The sequence below is a fragment of the Sceloporus undulatus genome, chromosome 5 (assembly GCF_019175285.1).
Source record: "Sceloporus undulatus isolate JIND9_A2432 ecotype Alabama chromosome 5, SceUnd_v1.1, whole genome shotgun sequence".
NCBI classification, from domain to species: Eukaryota; Metazoa; Chordata; class Lepidosauria; order Squamata; family Phrynosomatidae; genus Sceloporus; species Sceloporus undulatus.
The window spans coordinates 42073954-42096444 of record NC_056526.1 but is presented as its reverse complement, the minus strand read 5'-3'; the positions used below and the strand labels follow the sequence as shown (position 1 = coordinate 42096444).

General features: G+C 38.8%; 1 protein-coding gene across 3 annotated transcripts in view; it reads left to right on the top strand.

The window, feature by feature from the left end:
• The window catches only part of UTP20 (UTP20 small subunit processome component), an 83663-nt gene that overhangs the window by 44730 nt on the left and 16442 nt on the right, over positions 1 to 22491 (top strand). For all 3 annotated transcript variants that reach the window (XM_042470518.1, XM_042470519.1, XM_042470520.1), the window contains 18 exons: positions 3354 to 3498; positions 4502 to 4589; positions 5461 to 5604; positions 6681 to 6731; positions 6815 to 6967; positions 8096 to 8251; positions 9403 to 9543; positions 10380 to 10517; positions 11755 to 11894; positions 13446 to 13525; positions 14842 to 15149; positions 15910 to 16049; positions 16217 to 16373; positions 17344 to 17445; positions 17999 to 18166; positions 19988 to 20154; positions 21349 to 21490; positions 22145 to 22261. In XM_042470518.1, coding sequence (XP_042326452.1) covers positions 3354 to 3498; positions 4502 to 4589; positions 5461 to 5604; positions 6681 to 6731; positions 6815 to 6967; positions 8096 to 8251; positions 9403 to 9543; positions 10380 to 10517; positions 11755 to 11894; positions 13446 to 13525; positions 14842 to 15149; positions 15910 to 16049; positions 16217 to 16373; positions 17344 to 17445; positions 17999 to 18166; positions 19988 to 20154; positions 21349 to 21490; positions 22145 to 22261 — 2537 coding nt within the window. The remainder of the gene's footprint in view (positions 1 to 3353; positions 3499 to 4501; positions 4590 to 5460; positions 5605 to 6680; positions 6732 to 6814; positions 6968 to 8095; positions 8252 to 9402; positions 9544 to 10379; positions 10518 to 11754; positions 11895 to 13445; positions 13526 to 14841; positions 15150 to 15909; positions 16050 to 16216; positions 16374 to 17343; positions 17446 to 17998; positions 18167 to 19987; positions 20155 to 21348; positions 21491 to 22144; positions 22262 to 22491) is intronic.

Below are 22491 nucleotides of genomic sequence, written 5' to 3'. Positions count from 1 at the left end.
TATTTATATGTTCCCGCCTTTCCCAGATGAATCGTGGTAAAACACATACATCAGTAATAATATATATATATAAATACATCAATAAACATACAATTAATCTTAAAAGCTAACTCATCGTCAAATGGTAATGCAGTAGATTCATAGAATGGTGTGAAGGTGTCTCTTATATAAGGTCAGATGGGTAAGCTCGCCAGAAGAGATCCATCTTAAGTGCCCTCTTAAACGCCTCCAAGGAGGTAATAAGACAGATCTCTTCCAGAAGACCGTTACATAATTTTGGAGCAGCTGCTGTGAAGGCTCTCTGGGAAGTTGATATGAGCCTAGTTGATTGATATTCTAACACATTCTTCCCAATTATTCTGACAGTGCCGGGAGGATTGTGTAGGGAGAGGCGTTCCCACTAGTAACTTGGGCCCAAGCCATGTAGGGCTTTAGAGGTAATAACCAACACCTTGTATTGAGCCTGGAAGCTAATTGGCAGCCAGTGAATAGATTTTAGGACAGGTGTTATATGGTCAAACCTGGATGAACCGGTGACCAGTCTGGCTGCCGCATTTTGAACCAGTTGAAGCTTCCAAACTTGGTACAAGGGTAGCCCCATGTAGAGCAAGTTACAGAAATCAAGATGAGAGATTATCAGTGCATGTATCACTGCTTCCAGTTCCTTTTGGTCCAGGTAGGGGCACAGTTGACGTATCAACCAAAGTTGGTACCAAGCACTCCTGGCCGTCACATCCTCTTGAGATGACAATTGTAGCGACGAGTCCAGGAGTACTCCCAAACTGCGAACTTCATCCTTTAGGGCAGGGGTAGGCAACCTGCGGCCTGCGGGCCGGATGCAGCCCGGCGAGGCCTTGGGACCGGCCCCAGCCCAGTCCTGCCGCCGATTGCCGCCGGGGCCTTTGGGGGGCAATTGTCTATAGAAGCCTCAGAAACAGGTATTTATATTTAAAAATTGTAGAAAATCAGCAAATGTCCTCCATTTGAAAATTTTGTTCTACATTTGTCCTGGTTTATTTATGTATTTAATTTTTTAAATTTTTTAAAATTATTTAATTTTTGGCTTCGGCCCCCCAGTTGTCTGAGGGACAGCAACCCGGCCCCCGGCTCAAAAAGGTTGCCTACCCCTTTAGGGGAAGTGTGACCCCATCCAGGATTGGTTGACAAATCTCCATCCCTGTACTTGAAATACCTATCACAAGTACCTCCGTTTTCTCTGGATTCAGCTTGAGTTTTCCCTCATCCAGTCCATTACCGACTCAAGGCAGGCATCCAGAGGAGAGATGCCATCCTTAGTCACTGCAGCAGTCGGAGACATAGAGAAATAAATTTGAGTGTCATAAGCATACTGATAACACCGCATCCCATGTCTCTGGATGATCTCGCCCAATGGCTTCATATAAATGTTAAATAGCATGGGGGACAGGATGGCTCCCTGAGGTATGCCAGATGTCAGCTTTCTTTTAGAAGAGCAGCTGTCCCCCAGCATCCCCATCTGGAATCTGCTTGAGAGATAGGAATGGAGCTTCCAGAGTGCAGTGCCTCCAATACCTAACTCCCTCAGGCATTCCAGAAGGATACCATGGTCTATGGTATTGAAGGCCGCTGAGATGTCCAAGAGCACCAACAGGGCCACACTTCCCCTGTCAATGCCCAGACAGAGATCATCGACTAAGGCGACCAAGGCAGTCTCAACTCTGTATCCTGCCCTGAAACCAGTGTGAAATGGGTCCAGGTAATCGGCTTCCTCCAAGACAACTTGGAGTTGGAAAGCAACTGCCCTCTTGATCACCTTGCCCAAGAATGGTAAAAGGGAGACCACTCTGTAATTATTTCTTACCAGGGGATCTAGGGAGGGTTTTTTTCAAAAGTGGTTTGACCACCGCTTGTTTTAGTTGGTCTGGAAATTTAACCTCCCTAAAGGATGCATTAATTATAGATCGTAGTAGTGTCTTCACTGCATCAACTCCCTGGGCGGTCAACCATGATGGGCAGGGATTGAGGGGGCATGTTATCCTCCTTACACTTCCAAGAAGCTTGTCTGTTAAACTCAAAGTGAGCCAGTTTAACATAGTCCATGGAGTCACTGGGCACCTCTCTTACTGTCTCTGTTTTAATGCCCGCGTCCAGATCAGCTCTTATCTGAAAGATTTTATCTGTAAAAAAGTCATTAAATGCATCACAGCAGGCTTTAGTTGGTTCCAAAAGTGGGTTCAGGGTGGGAGGCAGTGTAGTTAGCTCTTTAATCACCCTGAACAGCTCTGCTGGAAGAGACCTTGCAGATGCAATGCGTACAACATAGAAAGAGTTATTTGCTGTATCCATTGCCACTCCATAGGACTTCAAGAAGTCTCTATGGTGTGTCTTATCAGATAAAAGTTGATGTTTCTGCCTCAGCACTCTAGTCCGTTTCATTTTACGAAGATCTTGAGTGTACCATCGTTTCTTATTTGAAGTGGGCTGGAAAGGACACTTGGGAGCGATAGTGTCTATGGCCTTGGTAAGGTTGTCATTCCAGGTATCAACCAAGGCTTCGACAGGATTACCGTCGTTCCCAACCATAAAACCCTCTAGGGCTTCCTGGAACTTAACTGGTTCCATTAGCCTTCGAGGGCGGACCATTCTAATAGGAAGGTGATGTGAGTAGTAGCCTTCAGTCCCACTTTGACCAAGAAATGGTCGGTCCATGACAGAGCAGTGGTGCAAATCATCTCTGCCCACGGACATCCCTGATCTGTACTAAAGACCACATCAAGTGTATTACCTGCACAATGTGTTGGCTCTGAGACCAATTGGGACAGGCCCATGGCTGTCATGGAAGTCATGAACTCCCAAGCTGCACCTGTCAGATCCATAAGCCGGACTCAAAGGGGATGTTGAGGTCCCCCAGGACCAAAAGCCTGGGAGACTCCAATACCAGCTCAGACCAGCTGTGTCAGCTCGGCCAGGGAGTCTGTTAGGCAACAGGGTGGACGGTAGACCAACAGAATCCCCAGACTGTCCTGAGCCTTCAGGGTCAGGTAAATGCACTTGATATGGTCTGTTTTCCTGATAGGTGGCTTTTTTAATGTGGCTTCTGTTGGTATCTTTCATCAGTTTTATTTACATTCTTCTTTTTAGTATTGTTGCTTTTAAAATATATATTTTACTTAAAAAAACTGCATTTATGTTGTTGTTCTTACTGTTAGGTGCTTCAAGTGCTACATGCAGAAGTGCAGGGCATAAATATAGATAAATAACTCCCGGGCTTTTCCTAAATAATAGATAATATTCCTTTTTCCGCTTAGAATTGTAAACTGGTTTTTCACATTATTTTTCATTTGGAGAGCACATTAAAGCTTATTTCTTTTCAGACGTTCCCAGCATGGGTGTAAAGCTCATTCTACCCCATGTCCCTGCAATTCTTCAGTATCTCAGCAAAACTATGTTCACTGTGGACAAGATGAAAAAGAAAAAGTATAGAGCACAAGTCAGTAAAGAACTCAGTATTCTCTCAAAGTAAGTGTCTCCTTAACATTCACAAGAGTACGGGTTTATAGAGTCTCTTAAATGCAGTATTTGAACCAACTACAGTATGCTTTTAGGAAGGTGCAGTTTTGAGAGAGGAAAAGTATGGGCTATTTTTGGAGGCCCACTGGAAATTATTCTAGCCATAGAAGGCTGCCTTTATGATGTGGATCTAAGAAATCTGTTTAATTTCTTAGATCCACATAATTAAAGGCAGCCTTCTTCCTGCATCCATCTGTTAGCTACTCTGTTTGGCAGCAGTTCTTTGGGGTCTCAGGTCATCACCTGTTATATCATCCATTTTAACAGGAGATCCTGGGGAACCTGAAGTTTTCATTCATACAATTAGTGATATCAATTCTTCTGCTTGAAAGTTCTCAGACTTTTACCCATCCATAATATGCATGAAAGTATGTGTGGCTCCAGAATTCAATGATTGGAATAATTTTCTCCCAACCCCCTCCTAAGCTTTGCTTTGCTTTATTTCTTGTGATCCCAAAAGCTTTTCTTTCTGTTGAAATGTTATTTTTTTTCAATATGAGTAGAAGCACATATGAGCTTAGCAAGTTAAGCTTCACTATTATTGCCTTAATTGGCCCAAAGAAAGAATGATAATATTGTTGTCATTCGCTACTATACCAAAAGTGATTAAATGGTTCTTCTTTGTGACTGTTTTCTAGGCCTAGGATCCCTTTCTTAGGAGAGTTACTTGGTTTGAATGGCTTCCAAGCAGTCTAAGAAATTCTGAAAACACATGTATGAAATGACCTATTGTGGTCAGGAACAAGTTGTAATCCTGCTGTTTTAGCAGTTAATCTTGTGTTGCAGTTCTTGTGCAACTGTATGCCACTTAGAAGCAGAGATTCAGCAAAAGTTTACAATGCAGACATTTAAAAAAATTCTCTTGGAGCACTGGCTTCCAATTTTGGTAGTTGAATTATTGCACTATGATAGCTCATGTATCCTCAAAATGTCTTGCTTCTGTTTCGTGTAGAATCAGCAAGTTTATAAAGGATAAGAGCCAGAGTTCTATCCTGATTGGCCTTCTCCTTCCTTTCCTTCATCAGAGTAACATTATGCAGGTGGGTTTTGATTTATGCCTGTAGAAACAACAATCCAATTTCTAGTTCGATTGTTTTTCTAATGTACTTTTGTAATACTACTGCATATTCTTAGGAATTGCCATAAATCATTTGGGCTTGTGTTATTAAATATGTTCTTATGTATATTTGATTTTTTTCCAAAGAGATAATTATAGTACAGTATTGAAAAACAGTGCTTTGGAATTGTCCATGATTCAGTTCTCAACTTTTCTATGCACTTAGTAGAGGGTCCTACATATGTCACTGTCCTTTAGCATCAAACTCCCACTGTTGCCAATAATATGTGAATAATGATACTGAGATCTTTTGAAGTATTTTTGTAAAGACAACTGAGATAATATATGTGAAGCTCTTTGAATGCTTAGAAGTAAAAGCGGTGTGAATATTATTTTCTAAGCAGCTGATCTAGCATTTCAACTAAAATTTATCCCCATAGTTACAAGAAGTGGAGGAGTAATAATGCCGTTCCTCCTAGAGGTGAATGAGAATTAATGTTTTGAGAATAAAGATTAGTGTTTTGTTGCAAAAATCTAACAATATAATAAAACTGACACATTTGTCAATTTTATTATATTGTTAAATTTTCATTGTTCAAATCTACATCTTACGCTGATATTTTCTTTAATTGTGGATTAATATTAAAAAATGCCAATGCAGTCTAGACACAGGTATTTTTGTTACATATTTGTTTTAGTAAATTTTGACTGGTGCACTTTTTTGGGCAAATGTCCTTTTAATTAAATCTTATTTCCTTTGAGATTCATAGAACATTGGATGGAGTTCCTTCTCACATTAAGCCTATACTTTTCTAGATATTTGTAGTTCTTCACACTGTGTCTCTTTCTTTCAGGATACAGAGATTGACATCCTGGAAACAGTGCAAAATCTACTGAAGCATTGCTTGAACCCCACAAGCTTCCTCAAACCTCTGGCAAAACTGTTTTCTGTAGTTCAGAACAAATTGTCTCGTCAGACACTGTGCATTGTTTTTGAGGTATTGGAAATGCGCAAAGGAAGGCTTTATTTTATTAGTGATTGCTCAGCCTTCATTTCATAATGGCTCAACTTGGGTAGAACGTTCCTGTTTAGTTCCTGATGTGAACACCCATTTTAAGCTGTTACGGTTGTTTTGTTTTCAAGAACACATTGTTTACTTCCTTCATTTTCTTTCCCTGCTCCCTTGTTCCTTTGTCTTGGTTGACAGTAGCTGGGAGAGGCATAGCCTCATTAAATCCCTTTAGGATAACCAGGAATGGCAACTATACATTCTTTAGCAGACAGGAAAGAGTTCAAAGGGACTTTGCAGAATTTGTGACTATATATTGGGCTTGTTCTCCATTAAGACAGGATAGGAGTCTCTCCCTGGGTGGCAGATTAGAACAAATGGTGTATAATCCCCACCACAGAGAAAGCTGCTCTGCCTGCATCTTGTCCCTCAGGCAGCAGGACACTGCTGAGTAGCTAACAAAATGGCTGAAGGAATTTTGCTTAAGTGCAAAATGGGGCACATTGGATGTGAGCTGTTTTTGTTGCCACATCTTTAAAAAGCACAGGGTAGAACTGCAGAAGTACAAAAACTGTACCATTAATATGTTTTTGGATCAATTGTCTTATGAAGAAAGGTTTGATAAATTTAAATTTATTTACTTGGGGAAAATGTGACTGAGGATAAAGTTGTTAAAGCATGTTTCAGAAATATTCCAAAGTTCTATATGTGGTTTTATTTAGTGGGAGAAGATTATTTAAACCTGTTTGTATATTTTTGTTATTTAAATTAATATAAAGGATTGAGAATAAAAAAGTAATGTATGGTCACTTAATAGGTCACTTTATTTTCATCACAGATATCAGTTCCATGCCATACAGAGGGCATGCAGTGTTTATATCCATGTCTTAATGTGTGGTGAATACACAGTTGTCCCTTTGTGTACAACTTCCCAATGTATATTGCTGTACCTGCTTTTTCCTAATTACATGTGAAATTGGCCTAGAAAAACTTAATATATGAAGAAGTGCTCAATTTGTGTTTTTCAAATGTGTGTGTAAATGACTTTTTCAATTTTTTTATAGAGTCTATCACATTTGGAGAGTAACCTAAAATACATTACAGATACAGTTAAGGTATGTAATTTTTCTGTGGTTCTATTTAACTTTTGTTACATCATTTTGATTTATATGTTCATTCAACCTTTTGTCTTTTATAGTTGAATGCTTTTGACTCACGGCATCTTGATGACATCAATTTTGATGTCCGCTTGTCAGCGTTCCAAGACATCACTTCTCACATCAAGACAATGAAAACAGTGGATGTCAGCTACCTCATTCCAGTTATGCATAACTGTTTCTACACCATACAGGTGAGTCATACCCGCATGGAAAATATCTGCCCTTTCCTTATGGTGGTACTTTTGGAGTTGTATTTCTTTTTCTAGTTCCAGAAGGTTGCCATATTATCTTGTTGCAGCCATAACAAAGTATCTTGTGACTAGCAACAGGAGATATGGTGGATTACATCTCATTTTTATCATTTTGAGAACTAAGAAATCAATATATTTTTGTATTTTTTTTTCTCCTGCTCCTTTGCACCACTAACTTCTACTTTGAAATTACCATATTTAGTGAAATATTTAAACTATACTTTTAGCATAGCAAAGTTGTGCATTTTGGGCAAGAGAGCTGTAAGATGAACACTTTAGTTGCTTTTGGATACTGTATGTAAGTGGTAACTGCATGAGAATTTATGTACATGTAACCTTGCCCTTGAACAGAGTACATTGACCTGTTTCTTATATGAGGTTGAGCAAGAGCCAGGGAGAAGATTTGTATTACTGATAGTATGAAGTTGGAGGCAATTGCTGTATGATAAATCCTGAAGGAAACCATATGAGATTGTGGATATCCTTGTGAAACAGAGCTTTTCCACCCCATCACTATAATATAGCCTCTCATTGGACTTAAAAGCCTTTCCCTAAGGGGGTCTCAGGAAAGGCTAGAACATAATGTGAGAAGATAGAATATCCAAGTATAGTGAAGGCAGCTTAATTTCACTCAGTTTTCACAAATTTTCTATTTTCAGTCCATGCAAGGTTTGAAGCCTTCCCTGAGGGTCTTCTGACACTTGAGAAAGATTTTGGGGGGCTGGGTAGATGACTGTAGTTATGAGAAACAAGGAAAGAAAAGTCCTGTTACCTGAACAAGCTTTAAATATAAACTTGCCATTGCCAGCTATAAAGTAAAACCTTTTTACTTGATAGGAAGAAAGATACTTGTAAAAGTTTTCTAGGAAATGTTGTCAAGTTACAGATGAATCCCTTTAGCCATGGGTTGCTGCTAACAATAGTTTCATGGGTTATTACTCCTCTTACAGTTCCCTTGAGTTGTTGTTGTTGGGGGCAGTAAATAAAGTACATTTATGAGTATTTTATCCACTTGTTTGGGATTTATCTCCTGTAATCCCACATGCCACAATTCTTTTCTTTCCTCAGTTAGGGGAAATGTCATTGAGCGACTGTGCTGTCCTCTGCCTCAATGCTATTATTAGCCTCCTTGCTGAAATGGATCACACAGAAGAAGAATACAAAGAAATAATCCAGCACACTCTTCTGGAAGCTTTGAGAAAAGGGCTGAAAAGTAAGACAGAGGTAAAAGTCTCAACTCTACATGGTGGTTACTTGGGAAACAGGATCACTTATGTTTTCACACACTTCAGTGCTGGACAATATAGAGCTTGTGCAGTTGTGAAGTGCTTATTTGTTCCTTTGGGTGTGTGCATGGATGCCTGTGTGTGCACATGTACATAATTCAGTGTGAGAGGGGTCTGTGGGACAGCCTTCCTGTTGGTCAGGGAAAAAGTGTTTATGTTTATCAGCCTTAGTATTATTCAGATGTAACTTTTTTGTTTCTGTTTCTGCAAGCAAGTGTCCAGGGGACAAATTATGACAAAAGGCATAAATAAAATACTTCTACATTTGTTTCTGCTGTGACTCCCACATTTCCTTCCTACTTTTTACTTCAATCTAAAGATATTCTGAACGTAGTAGCACACCAAATATTTGAAATTGTATTGAATACTATATATTAAAACATTTTAATGCCCTTGTGTGCATTATCCTGAATATAGAATTTATTGAAAAAACAACCTTGGCAGCCAGATGCACTTTGTCTACACTTATTATTGAGAGGGGCATTTATTATTGTTTCCCAGCAAATTGATTGTGACGTGATGACCTTCAAGAACCTTGGTCATCCACTGCCTTGCTCAGGTCTTGCAAAACTCAGGATTGAATCAATCCACTTGTAGTATGGCCTCCCTCTTTCCTTACCGCCTTCCACTTTCACAAGCATTATCTTTTTCTATTATTTTTCTTTCAGTTCCACAAAAAATACTGAATCAACAACATTTTCAAACAGGCTCAGGATATGAGTTGACAGAAGAACACAGCAATATCATCTTCTCTAATGAGGCACACTGTCACATTATATGTCCAAATTATGACAGCCTCAGTTTAGTCCTCTTCACCTCTAGGGAGAATTTAGGCTTGATTTCCTATAGGACCATTCATTTCTTTTTTTGCAGTCCATGGTATCTGAGAGAGGGTCATGTTAACATGGAATTAAACATGGAAAGGGAGATGGATTTTTAGTTGAGATTCCTGGAGGTGAAAGGTGGATTGAGGTTTGTTTTTGTGCAAAAAACCATATGTGATGCACCTTGGAATTTTAATATGTGTAGATATCAGCCTCAGCCATAAATTATTGTATTTCATCTGTTTTTGTCATGTGCTGCTTTCAGAGCATTCAGCAGGATTATACTACTTTACTCTCCTACTTGATTCGAGCTTTTCCAAAACATCCAGAATTTCAGGACTTGGTGCAGCTGACTGACTGCCATGATCCAGAAATGGACTTCTTTGAAAATATGAAACATATTCAGGTAAAAATAGTACTTTCCCTGTGTTTCTTCCTGAATTGCCTTTTTAGTTATCCAATAGTGGGAAAGGTAGTAATATATATCTTACAAATAGCATTTTTTGACAGTGTAAAAGTCTGCTAGTGCTACCTTTTTTAATTAATAAAAATTTGAAGATGGTTATGCTGATCATTATGAAAATAGCTGTAGATACTTCTGTAAACGTCTTTATAACGTATAGATAAAATGTCTTTATAAATGTCTGTAAAGGCTTTAATGCTGTTTAAAATGTTGTAGCAAAGGGTTACTATTGGTGTCTCCTTAAAAAGCAACAACTCAGAATTGCTCATATTTAGTCTGACTGCATTGCCTCTTCTTACTCAAAAGATCACTTTGAAGATGAGAGTCAAACTGTGATTTGTAGAACAAATTATCCTGAAGATATTCAAAAGGAGAAAGAGTTGCTAAGCAAGAGAGAGGAACTGTTGGGGGTTTTAGATGTCTTCTAAAAACACATTCGTTTGCTCAGACTTCTTTTTATGGATTTTATAGACATTTACATGCTGCTCTATCATTCTAGTCTATTGAAATTTGATCACACTGCACCACTTAGATATTTTATTATAAATGGTTTAGACAGTGTACAGTAAACTTCATCAGAAGTGATGTTTTCTTCAGCCCATTAAGCAGATTATGACACTCCAGATTCTGTATGTTGGTGGAAATTACTGTGAACAGGCAAGCAGTGAAAATAGCTTTATCTTTTGTTTTTTATGGGTTTTTCAGGTTATGTAGTCATGGTCTATAAGAGTTTATTCCTGACGTTTCGCCAGCAGATTTATATTTTGTATGTCTTTTAGATCCACAGAAGGGCACGAGCCTTGAAGAAACTGGCCAAGCAGCTAGTTGAAGGCAAAATTACCCTGTCTTCCAAATCTCTTCAAAATTACATTATGCCTTATGCAACTACAACCATTTTTGATGAGAAAATGCTTAAGGTGAGCTTTTCAACTCTTTGGTGGTGGAAACAACTTACATTTCATTGCCCTCAGTGACACATTTCTACCATCAGGTTGTATGACCTTTATGTGACAAGCCTGTTTTCCCTTTTCTAAGTAGAGAAGAATTTGAAAACAGGAATGTACTTTGCCTCTATAGTTACTGTATAATATATATGAAAGCACTTTCCATAACTCTTAATGTCCTGGCATTCAAAGATATAGCCAGGTTAATCTGTAGAATCAGTATATAGAGAGGTCTTGTAGCACCTTTGAGACTAAAGAAAGAAGTTGGCAGCATGGGCTTTTGTAGACATAAATCTGCTTTCTGATTCCAAATGCATCTGAGGAAGTTGACTTAAGTCTATGAAAGCTCATACTGTCAACTTCTTTCTTTAGTTAATCAATGCCCTAAACATTATAATAATGTGTAACATTTTATTTTGATCCTTCGTCTTTTTTTTCAACTTATGCCTTCCAGATGTTTTGGACTCCCATCATTAATCACCATTTATTATGCTGGCAATGGCTGTTGGGAGTTATAGGCCAAAACATCTGGAAGGCACCATGTTTGAAAGGCTACTTTAGCTTTCAAAAAAGCTGGAGCTGGTGCATAACTATTTCAGGGGAGTGAACTATGCAAAACATTTCTTTAATAATTTATTCATGTTAAATTTTATATTTGTTATATCATATTTTATATTTAATTTATTATATTATGTTCCCCTTTTAAGGAGGCATATCTGTTTGCCCTCCCCACTCTATCTTCACATCAACTCTGTGAGATAAGCTTGGGTGAGAGACAGTGATTGGTCCAAGTCTCCTAGGGAGCTTCATGAGAGTCGAAATTGAGACCTTGAGCTTCATAGTTTTAGCCCAGTGTTCTCATCACTATCCCACATTGACTTTCTTAACTCATTGCATAACTTCAGTATTTTAAAGATGAATTAAATAAAAAGTTTTTAATCAAATAAAACTAGTTTTCTGATTATTACTAAGTGTGCGGCTCACTTATGATACTCTAAGCATGAAACAGTTTTTTTCCCCAGCATCTCAGGTGTTGTAAGAGCTTCAGCTCCAGTTTTGTTGCATTTTTTTTTACTGTGGAGTTTGAGATATTGCATGGAATTTAAGATATTGGAGAAAACTCGTTCTACATTAAATTCTACATGTTTTGTTAGCTTAGGCAAAGTTTCTGTATTGCTTGTTAACTTGAGGCTTGCTTTTTGTTCTCTAGCATGAAAACATGATAACTGCTTCGGTTGAAATGGTAGGAGCCGTTTGCAGACATCTTTCCTGGTCAGCATACCTCTATCATTTAAAGCATTTCATACACGTCTTGCAGACTGGACAGATCAACCAAAAATTGGGTGTCAGGTACAGTAAATAACACTTATAAGATTCATTCTGTGGACTTGTGCACTCTTACATCTCAGTAAATGCCATTGAACATAGTGAATGCCTGGAGAATGTGCATATGATTGCAGTTTGTCTCTTTAAGATTGTAACACTCTCACTTGTACAGAATTGCTCACTGTGTTGCATTAAGTTGGGATGGGAATCCTTTAGTCCTTCTGATGTTCAGCTGCATCTCCCAGCATGCCTTGTATTGGCTGTTCTGTGTATTGGGTTGCCTGTATTTCAAGTCCATCTACATCTGGAGGGCTACAGGATTCCCATTCCTGCATTAGGGGACAGTTTTATATTCAGTGTGATTTTAATCTTGGACCCAAAGAGCTACTTTCAGTTTAAGTGAATTTAGAGGGATTCTCAGCTTGTATTGTTTGAATTGCCAATTCCCTGGTTATATCACAGTTCTGGCAGTATTTCAAGGGCTTGCCTAGGGAGCTGCTGTTCAGTAAGCTCAAGGCCAAACTTATTGTCATGCATTTATTTATATGTTCCTTCTCTGCAAAAATTGTGATCTAAGTGGTCAATAACATTCAGATGAAAGCAAATAGTACAATAATTCAGACAATATAATTACAAATAAGCATAGTGTCAGTAAAACATAATTTTATATCATGAAATGACATAAGCCAATACAGCATAATTTAACATGCAACTGAGCCAACATAGCCCTACAACTTAAACAGGAGAAATGATAAAATTGAATAGAAATTTTGAAAATTGCTTTACATACAGACCCAAATGGATCTCTGTTCCACAGAGAAATCTTAATATTCCTAAAAAAATAATATATTTGGTAATACATGCTAGTATTTTACTAGCAACAGAACAGGGGGTTCAGCAGAAGACTCCAGGGTTAAGGAAGTGCCACAGGTTAAGAGCGAAGAACAAGACCCTTTTAATTCTTGCCAATCACTCCTGTTTTAGTTAGTACAGGTCCTTTAGTACTTATAAGAGTACTAAATAAGAACTTATAAGTATGGAACTGTCAGGCACTATTCACACAGTATTTCTTACCTCCTCAGGTATGCAAAGCTAATTGTTTTCTTCTTTGAACCCAACCCATTAGTCATGACATATTTGGCCTTGAATTGTACCTGTGCTGCTTTGGGAATTCTCATGTCACGTCTAATTGAATATTTTCAATATATATATATATATATATATATACACGTTTGCACAGTGCTTGAACCGTATGTGTTGTACTGATTTGTACAAACAGTCATGGTTGTACCAAAAAGTAGCCTCATATACTGGTGTGTAAGGGCTTCAAATGTGCTTCTTGCATTGCAGAGTGAAGTAAGTTAATGCAAGATGAATTTTACCATGGTAGCAGTGGCTAAGCCCATCCTTGCTAATGCAGCATGTATTTACAACCTACATACTTATTTAACTTAAAGCATGTAACTGCAGTAATTGTCAGCTGTAGCCAAGATCAAGTATGATTTTTTGTTTGTTTCTTTCCTTTAATAAAACCTTTTAATCCTGATTTTTTTCATTGCCTAATCTCTTTGACAGTGTGCTAGTTACTGTGCTGGAAGCTTTCCATTTTGACCATGAAACTCTTGAAAAGCTGCTTGATGTGATCCAAAAGGAAGGTAAACATCTACTTCTCACATCTAAAAGAGTGGACTTCCATCTATTTGTTTATTAATTATACTTGTATATAGTTTAATGAGAGCCAGTATGGCATAGTGGTTCAAATGTTGGACAACAATTCTGGGGACCAGGGTTCGATTCCCAGCTTAGCCATGAAACCCACTGGGTGACCTTGGGCAAGTCACATGCTCTCAGCCTTAGGGAAGGCAATGGCAACCTCCTCTGAACAAATTGTGCCAAGAAAACCCCATGATAGGTTCGCCTTAGGATTGCCATAAGTCAGAAACAACTTGAAGGCACACAACAACAACAACAGTAACAGCTTAATATAATAAAATCTCTGCATGACTTCATTTCATTGTAAATATTGGTAGTCCTTAGGCTGTTACAAACTCCCTTTTTCCTACTACATGACTAACCCAGTGTGGTTTGTTTGTGTGTCATAATTATAGAAAAATAATAGAAATAGGTACAGCTTACATGCAATACAAGGTCTGATTAGCTGGAATCCTGTTGGTTAGTCCTAAATAAAGTAGATCCATTGAATCAATTGTTGAATGGTGAGTCGACACATAGGTAAATTAAATTAATTCAGTAGGGCTAATCTAGTACTAACAATAGGGTTTAGGCCATTGTTTTTTGTGGTTTTTTCCGACTATGTGGCCATGTGGTGAAAAGTCAGGAAGAAACTCTTCTAGAACATGGCCACATAGCCCGAAAAACCAACATAAAATACTATGGATGCCGGCCATGAAAGCTTTTGACTTCACATTTAGACCATTGTTTATGTGTGTGTTTTTCTTTGATTCTTAAAATGAATTCCTGAATTATTATCTATTTAATGTCATAGCCTGTAAGGTATTAAGGCTAGACCATGAGATCACTAACAGGCACACGATCTTCAGATTTGCCTCCAGCATCTTTGTGATTCTGAACATGATCATGAATATCTTTTGGGCCATATAAAGTCACAAATTCCGAATCAGAATGCTAACCTGCGGTTGGGATGGTTTGGAGTATCCTGTAAGAAGGCATGACTGTTTAGAATCTTCAACAAAACTCCACATTGCAGGATTTCATTTCAGGTTTTACTTGATCTGTCTTATTTGTTTAAAGGCTCTTGATTGGAATATGCCACATACGGGCAATCGTAGCCCTCCAGCTACTGTTGAAATGCAACTCCAGCTGCCCCAGCCACATACTCAGTGGAAAGAAAGAACAGGAGTTGTCTTTCAACAGCATCTGGTTAGCCCTAGTTGTCCCATCCCCAGCATACACCAATAGAGTTTTTTCACATTTTGTCATGCCAATGCAGAAATCATGGATGTTGAGCCTGAAGCAGAGAATGAAGCCATGGAAATAGAACTTAGTGATGGAGAAGAAGGTCCAGAGTCTAGGAAGGATCTTTCTGAGGCTGCCAGTGAACAGAAGGACTCTGTTGCCAATGAACAGAAAGACCCAGAGCAGCTTACTTATGAAGAAGCGGAAGAATCCCAGAAAGCTACAAAAGTAGTTTCCTTTCTACCCAAGAATAAAGATGAATTGGAATGTCTGATCATACATATTCAGGAAACTGTAACTAACAATATCTTGCCTAAATTGCACAGATGTCTCATTGCAAAGGTACATTTATAATAATTCTGACTTTTTTTTCTTAAGATATGAAAATACACTTGGGGACCAACTTACATGATATGCCATTCACACAATTAGTTAAAATATAAATGGCAAGTATGGGCATGGGAGATTCTAGGTTGGGACTCTGATGTGAGATTTATTTTCATCTGGGTCAAGCTCTCTGCTTTTTTCATGGGAAGAATTATTTTCATTCATGGTCTTTGGTATCAAGCATGTTTATGTCTACTATATATAAAATGAGTTTACATTAATTCCTTCAGTAATATTTTAAAAATGTATTTATAGACATATTGTAGGTGGGTGTACTCATATGTATATGAAAATATGCAATATTTTTTGTTGATTGAACTTCATTATGGAGATGTTTATTCCATTTCCTCATGCTCCTGCATAAATTGAAACAGTTGATAAAAATGTTCAGATTAATCTATGCTCATGTTTTGTCTCAGATGTTCTAATATCACCTATCTAATACATATTTATTTATTACACTGTTGCTGTTCCTTTCCTACAAGGAGATCAGGGTAGTTTAAATGGCAATTCCTTACTCTCATTTTATGCTTGGAGCATCTTTTGTAAGGCTAAAGTTTAGGCTAAATCAGTAATTTTTATGGCCGGGTAGAGGCTTGAACCCAGGTCTCTGCAAGGCACTAGTTCTTGTGTTGCATTCACATCTGGGCCTAGATGTTGGAGTGATGTTCAGAAGAGCTGAGAAGTGATTGACATTTGTCTCCATGTGTTGCAGGTCAAAAGAGATGAAGAACACAAACTTGTGAAATCAAAAGTTGTGAATGATGAAGAGGTGGCTCGGGTGCCACTAGCCTTTGCAATGGTCAGACTAATGCAATCTCTTCCACAAGATGTCATGGAAGAAAACTTGCCAAGGTACAGTCCTGGCTAGTATAAATCTTTTGGAGATAAGTAGTTTTTAAAAATAGTGTAGAACCATTGCTGGAGTGGTTTTGATAAGCAGTATTTACGATCTAAGTTTCTGCTCAGTTTTCCTCAGTTTCATTTCTTTTAGTTACATTTTTCTCTCTCTTTGCTTGCAGCATTCTTCTGAAAGTCTGTTCTCTTCTGAGGAACAGAGCTCAGGAAATCCGGGACATTGCACGCAACACCTTGATGAAAATAATGGAGGTTCTGGGGGCCCGATACCTGCAATATGTCTTAAAAGAGATGAAGTCAACCCTTGTTCATGGTTACCAGGTTAGTTCCTAGTTTTCTTCCTTCTTCCTGCTTTTGATTAGATAAAAGAAGGAATTGTTTATGGAGTGAGTGAGAGTTCAGCTCCTTGGCTCTTCCTTTGCCTCTACATAGTAGTTGCTTGCCAAAGGATAACACTAAGAAAAGATAAGAATAGAGAATGCTGCCCGTCTGGCACCATCTGGATACCATGTTTACTTCTCTTCCTGCTAATAAGCTTAATGTGATTATGTAATGCAAGTCTTTTAGAAGCAACCTTGAGAACCTCTTTGGGATATAAAGCAGGATGTCAGCATTTCAAACGAATAAATAAGAAATTGTAGCTTGTATCTTAGTGATCCAGAGCCTTTGTTTCCTCACTAGCCAAGACATGAGCAAGTTTAATGCACTCTAAGGGTTCAAATTGATTTACATTGCTTATTTGTCCCATCTTGCCAATCTGATTTGTATTTTTCTAATGGCATTTCCTGTGTGTAGTTTGGAGTACCTTGTTCACCTTTCTAATGCCACAGTTGGGTTAATGTCTTACTCTGTAATTTTTTTCACCCAGTAGCAGGCTGCATTCACTGGCTGTGCAATGTATGAGTTGTTGGCAGCAGAATTAGCTTAATGGCTGTGCCTGACCTCAGAATAGAAAGGGTTGCATTATGCAGGATATTGATTTAATAAGTAATGGTACAAAAACTATGAGCTAGCATGGTGATTTGAGTATAGGACTAAAACTCTGGAGATCAGTGTTCAGTTTCCTGTTCAGCTGTGGAAATCCACTGGGTGCCCTTGGTCAAGTCTCACACTCTCAGGCCTAGAAAATCAGAAACAGCTTGAAAGCACACAACAATAGCAATCAAAATGACTGAAAACAAGACAACAATCTGATAAACCTTTTCATTCATGTGTCTGTGGCATCCTTTCAGCAATTACTCTTGTGCTTAACAACATAAAAACAACTTGCTATTTTTCTCTGCACCTGTAGGTCCATGTGTTGACTTTCACTGTCCACCTCTTGCTCAAGAGCCTTACCAGCAATCAACTTAAAGCTGGTGACTTGGATTCTTGTGTGGAACTGCTGACTGAAGTAAGTCCTCCTTCAGAGAAATTGCTGCAGGGGATGAATTGCCGGATACAAATGGATTTCTACTTCTTTAACACCTGCGTGGGGAGAGGGTGGGTGATTGATGATGGAATACTAGAGGCATGTGAAGGAGCTGAAGGCAGGAGCCAGCAGAAGCTTTCTCCATTCTTCATCTTCCAAAGTCTCAGGATTCCCCAATCTCAGGTTGTGATGTACCGCTTACACAGGGGCTTTGCTTTTGGATTGTTTGGTGGCTCTCTCTTCCAAAAGGTCACTGCACAGGCTTATTCACAAGCAGTTTTCCTTCTCTTTTGATTAACTGCACATTTATGGGAACTTTCATTGCTTCATTGAGAAGAGATTTAGATTAAAATGTTGGAATTTGGGCTGTTATGTCTAAAACAAAAGTCACATCTGTCCATAGAAAGAATGTACTGTGATAAATTTGTTCATAGTTAAGGTGCCAGAAGAGTCTTTATATTTTGCTTCTGCAATGTAAAATGATCGCCTCCCTGGAAATTATATCTAAAATGTACCTCCAATATCTTCTGGAAAGATTTTCAACCATGAACTGTTTGGGGAAGTTGCTGAAGAGAAGGAAGTGAAGGGTATAGTATCCAAAGTCATGGAGGCCCGCAGAAGCAAGAGTTATGATTCTTATGAGATCCTTGCCAAGTATGTGGGGAAAGACCAAGTAACTAAACTTATTCTTCCATTAAAAGAGGTAAGATGATATAATTAATTCTTAGAGGGATTACATAGAGTGTTATACATAAGGGAATTTGTTTCTTCTGATGAGCATAAAGTACTTTCCAAGGGATCTTTGGACATTTCCTCAGCAGCATAGAAGCCACCTCTGCTATACCTCTATAGCAATTAAGAAATGTACAATAGCATTGTATGTTGCTAATGGTACTTGGTACTATTCACAATTCTGGAGGCCAGGGTTCGATTTTTGCTTAGTCATGAAACCTACTGGATGATGTTGGGCAAGTCACATGTTTTCAGCCTTAGGGAAGGCACTGGCAAACCCCCTGTAAACAAATATTTCCAAGAAAACATCATTATAGGTTCACCTTAGGGTTGCCATAAGTGAGAAATGACTTGAAGGCACACAACACGCACAAACACATACAATGTTCTTTCCTATGGCAGCATCTCCCCAGTTTTTGGATGAGGGGGAAGATATTGCAAAGGAGCTGTGTTGCCATTCTGTTTTGCTCCTATATTGATTTTATACTCTAGGACAATGATTCTTAAGCTGTCTGATGTGGGGGACCAACATTCCCCCCACCAATATTCCAGGGAACAGTGCTATATTTGTGCCCATTGGCTATAATACCGTCTTTTTTTCCTGGAAACTAACTGTAGACTGGCATCTGTCCAGGGCTCACCACTTTGGGTAGCACGGCTATAGGATCTAGATCAGGGGTGGTGCCAGTTTTTGACACACACCCCAAGCTATACCACACTAACATATTGTAAGTAGAAAGTCAATTGAATGAAAATGCCATCTTGAAGTTAAAGGAAATCAAGTCCAATAACACTTCCACAGTATGTTTTTGACCAATTTTCTGGGGCTAGGAGGTTTTTGGAAAAGGATTGAGGCATCATGTTGCTTCTTTCCCCATCCTGATCTTGATTAACTGGTATGTCCTACTCCTAAAATGTCTCTCTCCAGAGCCAAGCAGTTCTCACCACTCCTTGTGTATATTCAGCCTGTGGCTAATAAAATTAGCTGATGTTCCCCCCCCCCCCCGCCATTTATAACTTTAAGCCTGCCCCACAAAATTTGTTTGCTGAAAAAGTAGTCAGGAAATGAAAGGACCATCAGGATAGATATTTTGCAAATAAAACATTTTTAATTATCTGAGTTGCACCTGCTCCCTTAGTTCCCCGATTTTAACATCTTCCCTTCGAATGAGCCCAATTGAAGCTGACTATGGCAATAATGTGCCAGATTGAAAGCAATTGCACAGCATGTGGAGGGCTGTGGCACATTTATGGGGTCCTCCTAATACAGACTCAGACATGTTTGAGGGACGAAGGGAAGCATAACATTGTATCTTTTCAGCACGCATTAGAGCAACCAAGAATAAAAGGGATGGGGGAAACCATTTCTAATAGCAGCAGCATATTGTGCAAAAAGCAATGGCATTCAGGTTGAGTCTACCTTATCTGAAATGCTTGGGACTAGAAGTGTTTTGGAGTTTGGATTAATTTTTTTTTATTTTGGAAAATTTGCATATACATAATGAGATATCTTGGAGATTGAACCAACGTCTAAACATGAAATTCATTTATGTTGCATATACACCTAGTACAGATTGTCTGGAGGTAATTTTATACCTAATATTTTAAATAATTTTGTGAATGAAACAAAGTTCCTGAACACTGAACCATCAGAAAAGCAAAGGTGTCTCAGCCACTCAAGTGGACAATTTTGGATTTTTGATTATTTAAGATTTGAAAGTTTTGGATAACTGAGACTCACCTTATACAAGGATGTCAGTTCTAGGGTGATTTTTTAAATGCTTACTTGTAGATTTTAGAGAATACCACAAGCTTAAAGATGTCTCGAAAGGTACATGAAACTTTACGCCGCATTGTGTCTGGATTGATAATGAACACAGAAATGACTGCAGAATCCATTCTTTTGCTCAGCCATGGCTTAATTAATGAAAATCTACCACTGTTGACAGAAAAGTCAAGGTATGTTTATAGAATGTTTTTCTTTACCTTTTTTGTCTTTGGAAGGCAGCATTTAGAAATTCACTGACACAGAAATAAGCAGGGCTCATTTGTCTGCCAGCATAAACTGATGATAAGCAAACAAGTTACACGTTTTTCAACCCTGGATTTCCCCTCATTTCATGTTTGTACTGCTGTTATTTCCAGTAAAAATGGGATTACTCAAAATTGGCATTTCATTCTTAGTGTTATGTCTGGATTTGCCCAGTTTCTCTTCATAGAAAAGAGTGCCCACAGTGCCAATACAACTCAAGGTTGTTCCTTAATCATAAAGATACTCATTTGTAAACCTTTTAATCCAGAGTAGTTATATTAAAACCACAGTGATTATTTTGATGTCAGTGATTTGACTTCATTCTTTGACACACCTAATTGGATTTTTGTCTCCCCCCCCCCCCCACCCCTTCCCCAGGTCAGAACCAGTGCAGAATTACCTGATCCAGTATTTGTATTTTCAAATAAAAAATTGTTTTATTTTCTTTTTTGCCGTGCTGGTAGTACTGGAGTGCAAGACCTCACTCAGAGGCGCTCTGAGAGTAAGGCATTGTGGGTAGGTACCCACCTGGGCATGATTACCTTACCCACAGTGCCTTGCTCTGAGGATTATCAGAATGTGAGACAGTGGATCTTCTGCCTCTAAAAAGCTGCACTGGGTTGTTTTTTCTTGCCGTGGCAGTCATTCCAGCAGTGCACTCTGATGTGGTCATTCAGTGATTCACTCTGAAGACCTACCAGCTGTACTAACCACTTCCTTGCTATATCTGCCAAGCAGAGAAGCTTGGCAACCTTCAAAGCAAGGCGTTGGAATCCCAGCTGCTTTCCTACAATGATTGCTGCAGAAAAGTGGCACAGCTTTCTAGAGAGCCTTTAAGGAGAACCTGCCTAGTGCTTCATTTTCAGGGCACTCAGAACAAGGTATTTGGCCTTAGCAATAATGGCAATTTCTGCCTCAGCAGCCATAGATAGTTGGGAAGATCTAACTCCCTGAGGTAGTGGCAGATGAGGCAGTCTGTTGCCTCAGACAAGGTTCTTTGTGCTCCACCTCCTCAGAAGAGCAGATGGATACTGTGTTGTATCTGTACGTATTTGGTTCAAAAGAACTGTCTATTGAGGCCTTAATTCTCATTCTTATTTTACCTTTCAAACTCTTTCCAGAGCTAAAGCTCCGGCTCCTCCAGATCCTCGTTTGCAACCAGAGAGCTGCCTCTTGCTTCCACCAACCCCAGTTCGTGGAGGACAAAAGGCACCTGTGAGCAGCAAGACAAACAGGCATGTCTTGGTTGAGACAGGACTACGGGTAAGGAGAACTCCATACATTTGTACTTCAAAAATTAAATACAGTTTCTCTATTTGCTTCCATAGAGGAATATCTCCCCTCCCTCCCCCAGCTGTATAACTTTGCTGTGGTCGATTGATCAGGGGATATGGACAGGAAGAAACAGTGGATTTGTTCAGGCAGTATATTCCTGTAATGATGGTTTGCCCAGTTTGGAAGCTCACTGTTAATACAGATGCTAAATGATCAGAGTGTTGCAGGGTGTGTGTGTGTGTTCTTCTAGTACTATAACAGGGTTTGATCTTCTCTCAGAATGCAGCCAGAATAGCAATCTGTTGCTTTATAACTCATTTCTACCATTGGAATTTTAGGAAGCCTCTTTGAGGTAAGCTGAGAAGAATAATTGGACAGAGCACAGTTGAAGTTGTTGGGTTCAGGGAGTATGTTTTTCTACAGCCATTTATGTGAGGTCTCTAAGCTTTGGTCATACATAGCTCTCATTTCTTAATGTCCATGCTGTATTGCACAGTTGTCATTGAAATTGGTTATCATATCATGAGAAATAAGGAACATGTGTAGCCTTTTGCTGTTACACCCTGAACTTGCCCTTGGTTTCACAGGCCATGATTACTTTTTAATGTGCATTTAATGCCTAGCACTTGTTTGGTACTACAGCTTCTGCACATGAGCTTGAAGAGATCCAAAATAAATTCTTCAGATGAGCACACTTTAGAAATGTTGGATCCATTTGTACAGCTGCTTATCAACTGTCTTCAGTCCACTGATGTCAAGGTATCGTTATGAATAAAGTACAGTACCTCTTTTGCAACACAGACAGATCCAGTGTTTATCCTGAACAAGGTTTTTTTTAGAAAGAAATGGGGAAAATATCCATTTAGCATATACAAACTGCTTTCTAACAAGAATAAATAATTAGCCATCTGAGTTTGGGTTTTTTGCATGTTTATAGCAAATATATGTTTCAAAACACTTTCCAAATGTTCTGTAAAGGGTGTTGCAAC